This window comes from Aplidium turbinatum, chromosome 1, assembly GCF_918807975.1.
Source record: "Aplidium turbinatum chromosome 1, kaAplTurb1.1, whole genome shotgun sequence".
Classification (NCBI taxonomy): domain Eukaryota; kingdom Metazoa; phylum Chordata; class Ascidiacea; order Aplousobranchia; family Polyclinidae; genus Aplidium; species Aplidium turbinatum.
In genome coordinates, this window is record NC_137472.1 from 58,163,373 (window position 1) to 58,180,410 (window position 17,038).

Genomic DNA, 17,038 nt, shown 5'->3' on the forward strand with positions numbered 1-17,038 from the left:
TTTTTTCAAAATTTGATCAATAAAATATCATAAAACCTTTTCAAAGCCAAATGAGTGGGGGGGTGATTTTGCATTGATCACCCCCCCACTCCAATTACTGGGGGGGTGATCACCCCCCTCACCCCCCCTTGGATAGAGCCCATGGCTACATTTATTACTTTACTACACTTAATTTACATTTATTATTTTCTTTTGTTAGTCATGCTCGTTATCCATGCTGTGTCATTTAGCGCTTACCTATTATGATATTGCACAACAAAATAAACCAATAATCAATAAACTGTTCAAATTCATATCCAGAGAGTTAAATCATCGCTACATAATCATACCTTATAATTAAGGTGGTGCAACCATGCCATATTTTAAACTGATTGTCTTGCTTTGATATCATGCACGTTATAACGTCCGGGTTTTGAAGCTTCTACCTTTTTCTACTGTAGACCTCTGCTATATTTGGCATATATTGTTTTTCGTTGTGATGATCAGAAATAAAAACAAACTGAACTGAACCTTCTTCGTTTACGCACTGTGGTCTTTTATTGTTAGATGCTTTGAACAAATCTTTTCATATTTTCTAAGGAAGGTTTTTAGTACAAATATATAACCAAAGCCACAAATATCATTCTGTAGCAACTCCGGGAAATAAGCTTTGCTTAACAAATGTGATAATGGAAGTGAGCCTAAAAGTACACCAACAACCAAGGGAATCTACAAACCCAGATGCTGATGAAGTTGATGAGGCTTCACAAAACAAGTCGTTGGTGCAACCCCATGTCAATGTATCTGACGTTGGTGGGTTAATTTCTATCGTAGTTTATTACAGAAAGTCAAAATGAAAGAATATTTTGGCTAAACTTTTTCTAATATCCCTTCTGTTTTGTTTTCATTCAATTTGATGCTTGTTTGCTGATAACAAAACCAAAGTAGGCAGGAACGAACGAAAAATGTGATCACAACAAATTGTCATTGAAGGAAGTGTTTAGCATTTCTTGAAACGGTTTAAGGTTTGTTCGTTTTGAGCAGACACCGAAAGAAGCAACAATTCTTTGATTGAAGTGATGTAACAATCACTGTAACTACAATTGTTACCTGATAACTGATATTCTTGTTGAATTATCATGTTCTTGTCAAGTTAATCGTGATATGGAATTTAGTGCAATTAGTTATGCTCTTGATCAAGTCTGTCTTGCTTTTTTGCTTTGCATTTATTGCAATATTTTATTTTGATATTTGGTGACATTTCGTTACACTTCGTAAAGATTAAACTCCACCTGGGCTTGAACATCGTTCGAAATAGCGTTGATCGAACGTTTACCGAAAGCACACACCTGTATCTTGGCAAGATATTTGATGACAAGCTTGCATGGAAACAGCAAATTGGCTTACTTGCCCGCTAATCGGTTACTTAATCTAGAAACAGTATAATATGACTGGTTGAAAATAAATACTGAAACGTTTCGGCGTTCATCAGGATAATTATCGTTTCTGGCATTAGTTGCAACGTTCATCTGATGAAAGTAAAAGTACACGCAAAGACAAACAAGTTGATTTATCGTTTCATTGACGTTTTGCTTCGTGCACCATGACAATGGGGATCTTCAGAGCGAAAAACATACAAATTTTTTTTTACAAAATTAATAATATGCTTACTGCAATGCGGTTGAAGGCAAGGGAAAAAAGTGAAACACATATTATTTTTAAAGTTAACCAAAATATGTCTGAGCGTTACTTTCCACGTGAGATAACGTAAAAATTTCAACATCAAACATTAATTCGAAGCATTAGAGATGAACAAAAATTCGAGACTAAATCAAATTGCAAGAAGATTCCTAACTGTGCCAAATTAGGCTTGAAGCCTTTCAAATTTCTGCCGTGGTACGTTGATAGTAATTTCCTTTTTATAAATTTTTGAATTGTAGAAGTTTTTAGAGAGTAGTAACTGTATTTGATGTAATTTGCTCTGCTTGGCTTTTTGTTTGGCATTGATCACTTTTTGTAGTATTAAAAGTATTAATTGCATTTATTGTTTGATTGTTTTATTGTTAAATTGTTAAATTTATGATCAAACCAAACCAAACAGCATTCAAATTATGTTCATTGCATTTGCAACTGTCAAACATTAATCCGTGGTACCAAAGTATGGTGCTAAAAATCGCTCTGGTTATGATCAGCTCACTTAGTTATAGATAGCCTACTAAAGCTGTATTTTGTATTTCAGAACGGAAGCCTCTTGTACGAAACAGAAATTTATTCATAACAATTATCGTCGTCTTCGTCATTAACATTCTGGTTATCAGCGTTAATCTTGTGCTTTTAAAGGTAAATCGTTGATTAATACTTGTAGGGCGTAGGCCTACCTATGAATATTTTAACACTTTGCTCCTCAAAGGGAGGCCAGATTTGGCCCCCCCCTCATATTTCCTTTAATTATTTGAAGCACAGTAACGCCATGCACTTGGTTTTTCTTGACTTTTCCTAAAATTGCCAGGCGGATCTGATGATATTAAATTTGATGCTGAAAGTTGTGTAGTTTTCTTGTAAATTCAAGATTTTGGTGAATTTTTGCTATTTCTAGCTAACTTCCAGCAAAGCGTGAAATGGATTACATTGCGATGACAAGCCATAAGCTCATAATTGCTTCGTGCATCGATATGCGCGAGCAGAGAGAAACATCCTCTTGCTTTCTTTTGTTTGGTTTGACCTCAATAATACAAAGCGCGTTATTTCTTATGCTACAAAGAAAAGCCAGTGATCACAAAGCTGTTAATTAGAAACAATAATAGCAAACGTTTTTTGCGTTATCAGCTCTACAAAGAAGAATAGCAATCCACGATCAAAATAGTAGGCTATGGAGGCCACAAACTATTCAAAACAGTTGTTTCAAGCAGATAATATTCATTGACGAATAAAAAACGTTACAATAAGAAATCTTCTCTTGGATAAAGACACGAAAACCTGGTTTCGAAATAAACGTTCTATGGAAATGCTCTCATTGACAAAACTTGCAATTGAGGAAATGTATCACTGCAAATGCTTTTGGGAGAAGCCGGAGAAATAGCGTTTTTGCAAACAGTAATTGTGAGATACACTCAAAATTATGAGATAGGCTCCATTTACACGTAGCAGCTAACTCGATGGCGTCCCTTCACTGCTTTATGTCGCCTACTTGTTGTTATGTTCTGTATTTTTGTTTCACAGTGCACTGTGTTTTGTTCCAAAGAGCGCAAAATAAAGATGATAATGCCTCATCTACATTACAACATATTTTGTAATGTAGGCCTACAAACAAAATGTACAATGTACACAATGTACATTACAAAATATTTTGTACTGTAGACGAGGCATAAAGTTAGGCGTCACATAAGACAAACAACAAATCAGCTTTCTTCATCATTGATTCAACATCTGAATACGTTGCGCCAATGTATAAGGGGCCGGCTATTGTGAAGACCCGCCATTTATAAACGATCCGATTATACCAAAAGTGAGACAAACTAGTGGATCAAAGAATGAATAAACAATGCTGAGAAAACTAAATCTAAGTGACGAACAATAAAGATGTCTTCATTTATCTTGGAAAAATGCTGCCTAAACTTATCAACAAAAAATACCGTAAATAACGGCAAGGATCCCGAAAGAAGAATTTGCTCGACTTTGGCATGAATTTAGTCAGACATCTACAGTAATAATTCCACACATACAATAACGGGCTCTCAACTGCTGTAAGATACATAATAATCAACCTGGTTCTGGGCGATTTGTGTAACAGTTTAGGGGAAGACACTACTTGAAATGAAGCACCACACAAAAGATTTTCATTGAAGACTGAGTCTAAAAACCGATGTGGATTGTGCTGCACAATAACTTCAAGTTTAGGACAGAAGAGGCACAAAATATCACGATAAAAATATAGACCTTGTGGGAAATTTTCGAGAATCATAACACGATGCAAATACCATAAACGCTTAGTTTGCATGCTGCTCTAAGCTGGCCGGCAACCACAAAGGTAGACAATAGCCTACAGGCAGTTTATAATTCGATAACAGCGCAATAAACATTATAAATACGTAAACCGACAATTTTCTTTTACAAACGTTTTACGTCTAATAGTAAATTTTCCCCCAACAATTTTTTGTGAAGCACTTGCAAACCACGGTTTTGTAAAATAATTCATCATTATTATTTTTTACTTCTCGGATATTGTAAAACGTCATCAGCAAAATCACAAAAAAAATTTCATGTAGTAGGCCTAAGAATTTTTTATAGAATTGTAGCCACGTTGTTTCAACAAAGAAGCAATCTTTTAGCAATATAAAGTTATAGAAAATAATTTGCAATCATGCAAATGGTTGGAAAGAATCTAGGAAGTCTTCTCACAATCTGGCACAAAATGATTATGTTTATTGTATCTCTGTAAAATGTTTTACGACAAACTTTGAAGCTTCGTTATAATCATTTTTATCTTTGAAGTCAAAAGTTATTTTTTTTTGGCCAGAAACATAATCACTGCCTTGCTGATGTTGTCGCTTTTACGCGTATTTTTAGTGCTTCAAACAATAAGGACCCAGTCAGCAATCCAGTCCTTTTACATTGATTCAACATTTGTAAACGTTAAATTTATGTAGATTTGCTGACTATGGGTTATTTCACATTTCCTTTGTTCACGCATGTTCCTCAATTCGCTGTTGCATTATTTCGACCCTGGCGGACTAAAAATGTATTTTCAAATTGATTGACACAATCTTCAATAAAAAGTGAGCTTCGAACTTAGCTTTGTTGATGTAAATGCTGTATTTTTTGTGGATGTAATTTATGAGTCATGTTTATAAACACCCGTAAGCGAAATGACTTATGATGTGGCCGGCATGATATTTGTGATGCGACTTGACACAAATCCACAATTTCAAAAGCACCTAATTTGACTTAGAAATTTCAGATAATTTCAACAACTTGTTCAATTGTCTTCTCTCTACTAAAAATATTCATACTACAAACTCAATTGTAAACCTAAAATACACAAACGAAGATGTAAACAGCTATTCAAGCAGGCTAAGGTGTTACTTATGAGAAATTTGGTTCCATAAAACTAGAAGCTAGCCATGAGTTTCGGAATGCATTAGTTTAGGATAAAAATGTAAGACAACAAACGCAGTTTTGTTTTTTTTCAAATTCGTGTAACAATGTTACTCTGATTGTAACTATTTTAGAATCAGTGAGTAGCTTACAATAAGATTTGCTCGCAAGTCGTAAATTCTAATCAATGCAATGATTCGGCACACCGCACACACACTTCGTGCGTTCGATCGAGCTCTTTGTTATTTAGAAGTTTGCATGAAATCGGATTAGCACGGTAATTAAATAGCGGCAAGTTAAATCAAAATTGTCGTTTTTGGGTACCTTTGCAAAAATTGAAATATCAAGTTTAACATATAAAATTTTAAAATAATGACTTTTCAAACTTATAGACAAATGATTTGCTTTCACACCAGTGCAACTTCTGTTGAAATAGCATCAGTGGATAACACGTAACAGCTGATTGAATTTGATCCAAAAACGGCCCCCCCTTGAGCAGTTAACTTCCAAAAAAACGTTGAAAAGCAAAGGGTTAACACAAATAACAAAATGCTTCGTTGTGTAATTTTTATGCAAATTTTGTTAAATCTATTTGAAATTTATTTTTTTTATTACACTCAGAAAGCAGAAAACAAGCTTCAACAAAATGGTAAGTCAAAACAATAGTTTTTCGTTAATTTTGCTGCGTTTGATTTTCTACTTTTTAATGAAAACATTGGTTTTTGACTAATGTTATGAAATTCTTGCTAGCTTTCAATTTAAAACATTTTGTTTAATTTGAAATGTCCTGTTTTCGTTGCCTTATCATCTATTATATCTGATATACTTTTTAACCTTTTCCTCGTGGTACTGCTCCTGACACGCGGCTGCCTTAGCGCTAAAACGTCCAAGTAACAGCATCTGAAAGCAAATCCGACCGGTATTAATGTTAGAGGTTCCATTTACATTTGGGCCGGGCCTCTATTAATTTTTTTAGATATAGGCATTGGCAAAATTATTTCTTTCACAATTGCTAGCACCCATAGACTTATAACGCCGTGTCGTTAATTAAATAGACATAACTGGAAGTAATCCCAGGCATATTTCTAAGTTATATAAACAGCTATTTGGGACTTATCAAGTTGATTACGACCGAACAAACTGCTATTTAAGGTTTACCAGCCCAGTAACACTTAAAACACGATACGAAGTAAGCTTGAGGATGTAAGATGAAGAATATGCAATGGAACTTGAGTTTATATGCTTGTTGACTTCAATAATGTCGGACCTACTACGTAGACTGTTAACTACTGTGAGAGTGCGTGGACTATTTTCCTGCTTGGACGTCGCTATCATAGCAAGGTCTACCACTGACTGGGGAACGCGACAAGCGCAATTATGACATCATCATGATAAACAGTGCTGGAAATGAGTGATTTAATAATTAAGACTTTTCGGGTGAGGATTTCAAAAGTATTTTAATTGTCGAATATCTCGAAAACTAGAACCAATTAAAAAAATTAAGTGCATTTTTAAAATTAGAAGCCAATACTCTGAAATTACCTTCATCCTTTGCGCCAAAATGTTTTTGTTGGCCTGTGTCATTTTTAATTCAGTGGACATTGACCACTTATTCAAATTAAAGACTCGCGTTTATTTAATAGCTACATGTCTCTTATAATGTACTATAACTTATCGAAATAGTTAAATTATAACTTATCTTTAATACGTAATATCTTTTTGCTTATTAGCAACAGCATTTTCCATGATAGATAAACGGTTCCTTAAATTAAAGGATGTCTTTTACCATTACTTTGACTCTGTTGTCAAATAGTTATTGTGCAATGCGACTTCTTGCAGGTGCAATGTTTCCACAAACATGCTCAGACTTTCTTTCCGATGATGGAATCAGTGAGAGTGGGGTTTATACCATCTACCCATATGGGAATGGTGACTTGACTCGTTTGAGGGTTTACTGTGATATGGAAACTGATGGTGGTGGATGGATGGTAAGTGGAAACCACATTCCTCCATATTTCAAATGCAAGTAATCAATGTGTTTTATGAAGTGTTTTTTTTGCTTTCATTTTAAAACGATTCATAGCAGAAGCTACTGTAAAGCTTTGTAAACTTTTGCTTAGCCTACTTCCGTTTCGTTAGAAACCCCTCCGTCCGCCCCGTTAACTCAGTGGTTACAAGCCCGTGTCAAGATCACGCGGCGCTGGTTCGACTCTCGGGGTATGCGCTTGAGCAACGTATTTCAGGACTGCTCTCCATTCAGCGGCACCTATGGAATAATTCCCCGGCAACAATACTTTAACAATCGAAAAACTTTACTCTGTCAATCTCGGTAACCGGCCCTGCGTCAAAAGCCTCTACAAGTATTCGAAACTATCAGGAACAGGAATAACCTATCAAGGCTTTGTCAGTCCGATGATAAAGATTCAAAACCAACCAACTCCAAGCCTGGTGCTGTATGCCAACCAAAGCGCCAATTTTTGGCTTGATGACACTATAGAGCAGTGGTTTTTAGCCGGGATCCTAAAAGCGGATTCAGGGTTTGTGAAAGTTTCCGAGTTTGCAGTATGATTGATAAATTGCGAAATGTAAATTCTGGTTATGCTTTATTTGTGTATTACAGTGACTTTCAAACTGTGTGTCGTTTGACATTTGAAAGGACGTCGAACAAAGGTTCGATTTTCCAACTAAAAAACAAATCATGTAAATGAGTTATTCTTTGTAATACGGCTTTGTCCAACTCAATGCTTTTGAGACAGATTGCTGATACATGTTTAACAAATGCAAACGTTTGACAGCAATCAATCAGCACTCGCAGGTTTTGCCATGGCCGTGATTGTAACGAATGTTTACTACAAATGAAAAAAGAAAGAATGTTTTTGGAACTGTCGCAAAAATTCTACGAACTTTTGATAAAATTTATATAAAAACATTAAATCAGCTTTTAGATTAATGGTTCTTTATCCTGTATGCCAACATATAGCTCATAAGTCATATCATAACTTTGTCAATGCCATCAATCGTTATAAATATGTTCAGGAAATTGTTCATAGTGTGTCGCTTTGAAACTTATAAAACATTTGTTTCCATTAGGAGACGCGATCTACTGGTCCGCGACTGCTTCGAAAGCAGAAAAAGGGGTCTGCCAAATACAAAAGGGTTGAGTACCACTGCTGTAAAGTTAACTTTCAGCAGTTAAAAATAAAAATAAATCGCTGTCGCAGCATTTCTGGCAGGGCACGTATTATGTTGTTAGATTTAAAAATATCCATATATGGGTATATTGTAGCCTACAGTATTATTCTGAACATAATGGTTTGTTGTTTTGTCACAAACATTCAGTTATTTTTCTACCATGGCATCATATATCTTTGTTAGAATGACCATGAATAGTGGTTCAGAATTTTTTCAACCTTTAATGTGGTCGAAGTATCGGGCTTCTGGGATTATAATTTTGAACTTGAGTAATGCTTTTTTCAGATGTACCTCAGATATTTCTATTCTAACTCGTGTTTAAAAAAAACTTGCCTCTTTAAGATTTTATGGTAAACAATTTTTCAGGTTTTCCAGAAGAGAATAGACGGTTCAGAGGATTTCTATCGAAATTTTAAAGATTATGTCAAAGGTTTTGGTCGATTAGAAGGAGAGTTCTGGTTAGGTAAAAAACACGTCAGATATATTTTGTAGGTTAAATGATTAAAACTTGTTTGAAAGAAAATAATTTTTATCAGCTTATTAATATTTACATAAACAAAGCAAATGCAGACAGTGGCCTAGGCTACGCAGAATATTTTTGAAGGAGAGGATATTCCGAGTCTCGTATTTGTTGTTTTAAATAACCGTCCATTTGTTTGGTAGTCTTTAGCCAGCATAGGATTACCACCCTCTACTCAGCGTACATCTACAATATCAATTTAAAAATTTGCAACAACTAAAGCTACTGCAGATATATTATCATCAGATATATATCTGAAAAAAGATATAAAAAAACAATATAAAAGCAAATGGGACAAAGAAACTAAGCGACGTTGCTAGATTAAACTAGCCAAATCGTTAGATTAAAATTTACTCGTAAAAAAAGGTTAAAAAATGGGAGCAGTGCGCTGAAGCCTCTTCATCATGTGTACATAACTGAATGCAAATATTGCATGGCTATGATTTGCAACTCAAGTTGGGTTTGGTCATTTTCAAAGGAACACGTTTTTACAAAGTTACCGATACTCTATTAAAACATTTAAAACAAAAGGCTATTTGAAACAAAATATTTATTTTTGCTGTCATTTAACTTTTCGATTGCTAAGTGCTGTAAAATATTTTAGACTACTTATAATTATAAAAACCCAACTACCTATATATTGTTGTAGCTTAAACCATTAATAGAATTTAAAATCACCTTCTATCATATGCGTTTGCTGTGCACTGTGCAGTTACATTGCATTTCGATGTAGACTTTTGCTTACTCAAATTTTATGTATGACGTCACAGAGCAACTAACTGTTTTTAAAATTTGAAAAACGAAGGAAACATTATTTTACATTGTCAAACAAAAATGAGGCTTAATATCAGTAATTAGTTTGTCTGGCCCTGTTTATTTCAGTTCTGTTGAAACACCACCTAGACAGCCGTGGGCCACCTTACCTTATTACGAAACTAACAAAGTATGTTTTTAACAATATCGTTTAAAAATTGTTTCATTTCTTTCAGGATTGGATGTCCTACACAAATTGACTAAAAATGGAAAGTATGAAATGAGAGTAGACATGGAAGATTTTGAAGGCGAAACAAGATATGCTCTTTACAAGTAGGAGAAAGTTTTAGTCTTAGAACTTTAAACAAAATAATAGAAATGATAACTAGACATAATTATATACTTTGGTTGTACAATATTCAAGTAAAATATGCCCTAGAATTCACAAAAGGCATTGACCAATTTTGACGTAACAAATTCCCATCAAAGACTTCATCTTGTGAGGTTTACATAGTTTATAGAGCAAATATAGTTACACTACTTCTTTCCGACTTAACATTCTGTCCAGAATACGTGTAAATTCAGTCCGATACACACTGCTCTCAGCGAATTTACAAAATAAAGAGCTTTAACGCATTTACATCAGGGCCAAGCTGATGGGTTCATTACGACCTTAAACCTATAGATTTTGTGATAAGCAGAATCGGGATTCAGCGACGTTTTAATGAATTTTTAGAATAATCCGACAGGAAATTAAACTTTCGTAAAGATTAAATAAAAATGGAGCACTTCATCCAGAAAAGCAACGAGCCAGTTTCAGTTTTGAGATTTTTTTCATAATCAAATTGGATTGTTTGTAGCCTACATCAATCTACGTGGTGGCCTAGTGGGTATTACTTTTGCCGTCACTGTTGTGCAAAAATTTACTTTTTATTTGTGTTCCATTTCCTTCAATAGACCATTGCAATTTACATTTTATGTTTTTGTGTTTCTTGTTTCAGCGACTTCATTGTTGGAATTGGAAAAAATTTTACTATGACTTTTGGAGGATACAGTGGAACTGCAGGTAGAGTTTGTTCAACTATGACATGACAGTTTGTCAAAAACAATTTATTCGAATGGCAGTTCAACAAAATCTATTTTGATTACACGACATGATTTTAAGGGATTTAGGTCAATTGAGATATTTGAGGATTTTTTCACCGAAGATTTTTATCAGGAGGATAATTCTCCAAAATCTAATATTTTCTAATATATTAACTTGCAAAATCCAAATGACTTCCTTCTGTTATCTCTTCCGCTAATTTTTATTAGGTAGCTAGTAAAACCTTCGCTGCAAGCCTGCTTACAGCGAACTAAAAGACTCAACAAATTCATCAATGCTACATTAACTTAGCTTGATTTCGGTTTTCATTGCAGCCTAGGACATTTTTTGAAAAGCTTGTTGATATAGGCTACTTTGAGAAGCTTTGGGCATTGAATAACTGATTTAATACAGCAGTAAAATTCCAAATAAACGTTTATGTAACGCGGTATAGTTAAATATAGAACTTCAGCTGGGCTGGTATCGAGGCCTTAATTATTTGCCTTTTTGATTGTACTTTTATCAAGCAAGTGGACTTGGGGATTTGTAAAGTCAAGGCCCCAATCGAACAAAAATTAACGACGCACCACTGATGATCCCAAACAAGGATGAAACTCGAATATGGCGTTTTCCATTTTTGTTCAATCCGGCATTAATGACCTTAATTAATTAATAAGTTTTTGCCAACTATCTTCTCACTTGCACGCAATTCCCTGACCGTAAGCATTCTTTTTTCCCCTTTGCAACCACACTTCCTCAGATGTGTTAAACTGGCCAATGAGAACATGGAAAAATTAATTTTCCAATGTTTTTTGATTAAGTTTATGAACGTTTTTCAACAGAATCATATATTTAATTGTTGTCATTACATAACTTTAGCTTTTAAAAACATTTTATAATAATTATTCTTAGTTTACAAGACCTTTTTAAAAAAATGTTACGATGTCATATTTTTTAGGACAAGCTTTGTATTCAGCACGATTCAGTGCCAAAGATCGTGATCAGGATATATGGCCAGATAGTTGCTCTAATGAATTCAAAGGTGGTTGGTGGTATGCAGCTTGTCACGACGCCAATCCTAATGGATTATACTTGGGAGGAGCACACGACTCGTTTGCAGATGGAATAGAATGGAAACCTTGGCATGGATATTATTACTCTCTCAAACGAATTGACATGAAGCTTAAGAAAAAATAAAAACTTTCACAAAGTTTAATTTTGTGCGTTTCATATGTATTTATGATTTACAAAACTTGTAACCATCTTTTTACAGACTGTCACGATTTCTTTCTATCTCTTACCAGGAAAAAGACTTGGAAAGATTCAATGACGTAGTTTAATGGGTCAAACCGAAAAGCAGTCAATTAAATTCACGGATAGTTCTACTGGTGAAATGATATATAAAAACGCTTGAAGGACTCCAACGAATGGTTCACCACTTCCAACAATTAATCAAAGTAATAGTAAACAGCAATAGATTCCAATGCTTGCGACTATTGATCGAGTTTAACGTGATCCACTCACAGCTTCTCATACGATTCTAATTTCAATCAGAAATTATATTAGCATCAACTTTGCTTTACAGTACTCGTATTCAATACTTCCACTCTCGATCAACAATAATCTTTGCGTCTATTAACAACTGCTACTACTACAATAATGAACTCTCATCACCAACTCATCATAATACAACTCCCATAATAATAATCTCAGAATCTCAGAATAATCATTACACAAACTACACCACTATTTATAGTTGGCTGTTCAGTCCAGTAACTTCGAGAAGGTTACATCATAAAGAACCATCGTTCGGTCACGTAGCATTTAAAAGGTAAACAACAGAAGTCTCTAGAAGGTCACGTTCGCAAGAAGATTCTTACATAATAACGATTTCGTAATCGGACATTTACTGATAAACAACCTTATGACGTCATGACAAACGACGCTCAGAAATCATGGAAAACAACAGAACCTTCTAGATTTGCATGCTTACAGATGATTCAAGAAATACGTTACATAATACAAATTTCTCAATCAGAGGTTACTTCAGGTCATAACCGATAATAACACAACGCACCAGAATTCCATAATGAAAATAGCACATTCGTTGAAGATACAAAGCAAGCCATCGCGAGGCAGTTGCACCTTGATTGTGACACAGACAAAATGTAATTTTACCTTGCAGTAAATTAAGCTGCATATACATCGACTTTCTTATTGCAAATGCATATTTTTAATTATGATGTCAACGTAATATCAAGCAAAGGAGATCTTATAACTCCGACGTTCCACATACAAGTTTATTACAAAACGAACTTGAATAGATTGATGTAGTAAAAAAAAACTGATTTGTTTGTGAACAGTTGTTACAAAACTAGTTTTAACTAGTTTTAATTGAAGTGGGACTTCCTGCAATTGTTAATTAGGCTACTAGTTAGTTAGAACTTTTAGTGTTTCTTTGCGGGTCCTCATCTTTATTGGAATGTTTTTCGTCGTTTTCTGATGAAATAGGTGGCTTTGTCTTGGATTGATTATGGGATGAAGCATCGATGTACACAGGGAGAAGATTTTGTTTGAAATCCGAAGATGGTGCTGTGGAGTAACTTTGATCTATTATTAGAGTTTGGTTTTTCCAAGCGCAGACTTTCTTCAAAGTGACGCTTATTAGGTCTAGTATGTCAAATATGTTATTGACGCTATTTTCACCCAAGTGGTGTAAAATAGATTATTATTTTTATGTATGGGAGTTAGTGCACATTTTTCAAGTGGATTAGTTGTGTCAAATGTCATATGGCTTTGTTGACTGTGTCATGTGTTATCCTTCAATTTTTTTTTTCTTGCTTCGTGGGCTATTTTTTCCCATTGACTTGACTTTTCATTGGTGGATTCCATATTTGATAAGACTTCTGGTAAATCTGTGTGGTTTTTGTTTAAGCAGCCCAAAGCTTGCACGTTTCTCAAACTCCGTCATCTTTAGAGGCCTGCCATGATGTATGTCAGAATACTTCAGGTTGTCAAGGAGAGCGTGGTTAGACTTCTCGTATTAGCTTTTAGCTCAGTGGACCATCCAAGCATCACCCAAGCCTGAGGATTGCTTGAATAATTTGCTTTTTGCTTGTTGGGACTTGGCATTTAGGTTTTTAATGGCTAATTTTAAACTTATCTCGTTTTCTTCTAATTCATTTCTAGCTATCAGAGCATTAACTTTAACTTATTTATTGCATTCTATAAGAGCAAATACCCTTAGAATACCTAGTATTGATGTCAAAGTTTTGAGGCAGTAAATTAAGTAGCTTCCACCGGTCATGATTCATAGCTATCAAATCAATGAACTATCCGAATCGTGTTCCGAAAGCTCATGAAAAACCATATTTCCACAGTCAACTCGCAGCGTTGGGCTGACAAAGAAAGTTCTATCTACACTTGTGAAATAAATTAGGATCGTGCTGCTAAAAGCAAACAACAATGTCCTATAGGCTACTGCTGTCGTAGCTTGTAATCGGGAGATAAGAGCTCTTGTACGGCAACGACTAAGAGAATGATGTGTACCTACTGTATTTGGCAAAGCACTTATTGGCCTGTCTGAAAATAGACACAAACATTAACTTTATTGGCTTGCCATTTCTGTGATTTTAGTAAGTTTGAAACTAGCTATTAAAGGATCCAACTTTAATTTTGTAGAAACAATTTGTTTCAACAACGTGACTGTTCGTTAACAAATAATTTGTTAATTAGTTTTCTTTTTTGTCTATCAAGTTCAGGGATTTATAGAAGATCGGGGTTCGAAACAATCTTCTCAAAGTGAAGTGTTTCAAAAATAGTGCTGTTTTTTTCATCACAAATGCTCTTTTTGACTGGCTCAAGGGTAAATTTATGCTTTTTTATTATATCAACTCCATAATTTGTAAACACAAAATTCTAAAAAAAAGCAGCTCAATTGTAAGTGATTAACCTATCCTTGCAATTGTATGTAAAATTTTTAGATGCTTAAAGCAAATAGGCTACAACTTGAAAAATTATGAATTTATCAAACAAGCTACTGTTGTGCAAAATCATCAGCTTATCTAAGGACAGAGCTAAGCATGACATTGCGGATCACTTTATTTTGGTGATCTTGATCTAAGATCACTTTTTTTTGTAATCTTGATCTTGACGAACAAAAAGATCAAGGTCACTTTAAAACTTTACTTACTAGATAGAGGCATTTTTAGAACTCATACTGTGCAACAAAATAATGCTTGTTTTGTATAGCACTGTATCCATAGCAGAATGCGTTTATTCTCCCTCAACGCTTTAGGAAGCAGACGTTGTCAATGCAGACGTATAGAGGCGCAACTGAGTACATACCCGAATCCATTCCACTGCTCAGTGCCAAGCAAGAATTACTCTTGACGTCGAAGTACCATTTTTAAAAAGTCTTTGTTATGCACCGACAGGGTATCGACATTATGCTTACCGAATCAGAGGTGGACGCACTAACCACCAAGCTAGCGGTTATCGTACTAATATAACACATTATTGGCAATTACTAACATTAAGCTACTGTTAAATATGATACGTGTCCAAGAAAAATCGATTTGAAGTTTTAATCTAGTTTGATCAGTATTGCCATTTCAAAATTTAAAAAGTTTTCTGTGTTGGTCATAATAATAAAGAAGTCAACTTCCGTATATACTTTGTGTTAAAGTATGATGAAAAATCATTCAATTTTGTTCACTATTCTGAAAGAATGTTTGCTTTCTTTAACACAATTTTAGATGTTTAAATAGTTTGAAATGGCGGTGCTAAAATAACTGGACTCTACAGCCCGACTTTGGTCATGTAAAGTGGTTTATGGCATCAAACCAAATAGATTAATAGTTGTTTAGGGTCTGAGTATCAACAATTATATTAAATGTGAAAACATGTGATGCTTCTTTTTTGTATAATTATCTTTGTATTTTTGTTTTGAGCGGTTTATCTTACCACAGACCTCCAAACGTTTTTGATAGCAGATAGCAGTCTACCAGGTGAGTGTATGAGGCATCAGTATCAGGTAGTAAAAAGTGATGCAATTTAAATTTTTTTTTTTTTAAATAAAAAGCTTAAAACTAATTTCAAATCTTGTGACTTTTTCAGTAGACTGTTATAATTACCCTCTGCCTTGGGTATGACGCTACGAATCTATTCAAACTACAGCAAAGATTGATAAGCTTAAATACCAACACTCACTAACTTAGCCTATTACAGTTCTTAGGCCAGTGATCGAGTAGTTCAAAGCAACAGTTAGCTTAATAACAACTATCTTTAGCCAATTGCCTATGGTAAAATTTGTTTTTTTGAAAGTCATTGATAAAAATTTCATTTTTTCAAGTCCACAAAAGTGATCTTGAACGTGACCTTCAAGATCACCAAAACTGGTGATTATGCAGATCTCTGCCTAAGGATAGTATTTCTGGATGATTCAAGTAAAAGTTACATAGCCTATTTATTACATTTGTAATTTATTGTTGAGTTGTTATTTTTACATAATTGGTTTAAATTTATCAACATCAATATTTTGATAAGTTATTTTTTTAATATCTTGGCTTACACCAGATTGGTAAGTTGACAACAGATCAATTTAGAAAATTAAATAATTCGTACAGTATTTGCCAATGGTAGTGGAGAATTGACTAGAAATCATTGGCTGATATTTGAGCAACTTAAATAAAATAGGTTCTCTGTCCGAGCAAAAAATCTGGCAACACTTTTTCATAACACACTTTACTCTGAGCACCAAGATGGCGTAAGTTGCGCTCCCCATGCATTTTTGATCACTTAGATCAAGCTGTTCAAGTTTGTTTGATATCAATTCGTATCGAGAAAAAGTTTTCTCTGCCTATAAAACGTTGAATGGTAGTTTAATTAATTAATTCGTATTTGCAGGCTTGTCCATGGGACATTTTTTTCTGTCCCATCCCATCCCATCCCATAGCAATTCATGCCTGTCCCGTCCCATCCCATCCCATGGGATTCCCATCAAAATACAATTCAATAAATGTTATTAAATTTATGGAAATGTAAGTCTAATGTGTACTAGATAGGACTAAATGTACAAAAAGAGATACAAAACGACAAAATTTATTGACTTTGTTAACTTTAAAGTTCAGAAAAGTTGTCTATCTATGACAATTCATTATCATTGGCACTCATATTCCGAGTCACTGTGCTCATTCAGCAAATTTTCAATTTCCATGGGAAATGCAATTCGTGCTGTCCCATCCCATCCCATCCCATGGGATTCCCGTGGGAATCCCATTCCCATGGACAAGCCTGCGTATTTGATACACCAGAGTTTGGAGATCTCGTTTGCATGGTATGATTTTAATGTCATAATTAAATGATGTACACTTGTAATAAAAACCGACAAATATGCGGTTTATTTTACTGTTAAG

General features: G+C 34.5%; 1 protein-coding gene across 1 annotated transcript; it reads left to right on the top strand.

Moving 5' to 3' along the window:
• Window positions 1-597: 597 nt before the first annotated feature.
• On the top strand, window positions 598-13,530 carry LOC145783938 (microfibril-associated glycoprotein 4-like). The gene is made up of 8 exons (XM_082595703.1): window positions 598-792; window positions 2,219-2,319; window positions 5,695-5,722; window positions 6,913-7,061; window positions 8,632-8,728; window positions 9,775-9,871; window positions 10,540-10,604; window positions 11,581-13,530. The coding sequence occupies exons 1-8, from the start codon at window positions 669-671 to the stop codon at window positions 11,817-11,819; spliced, it is 900 nt and encodes a 299-aa protein (XP_082451829.1). The 5' UTR covers window positions 598-668; the 3' UTR covers window positions 11,820-13,530.
• The last annotated feature ends 3,508 nt before the right edge of the window (window positions 13,531-17,038 follow it).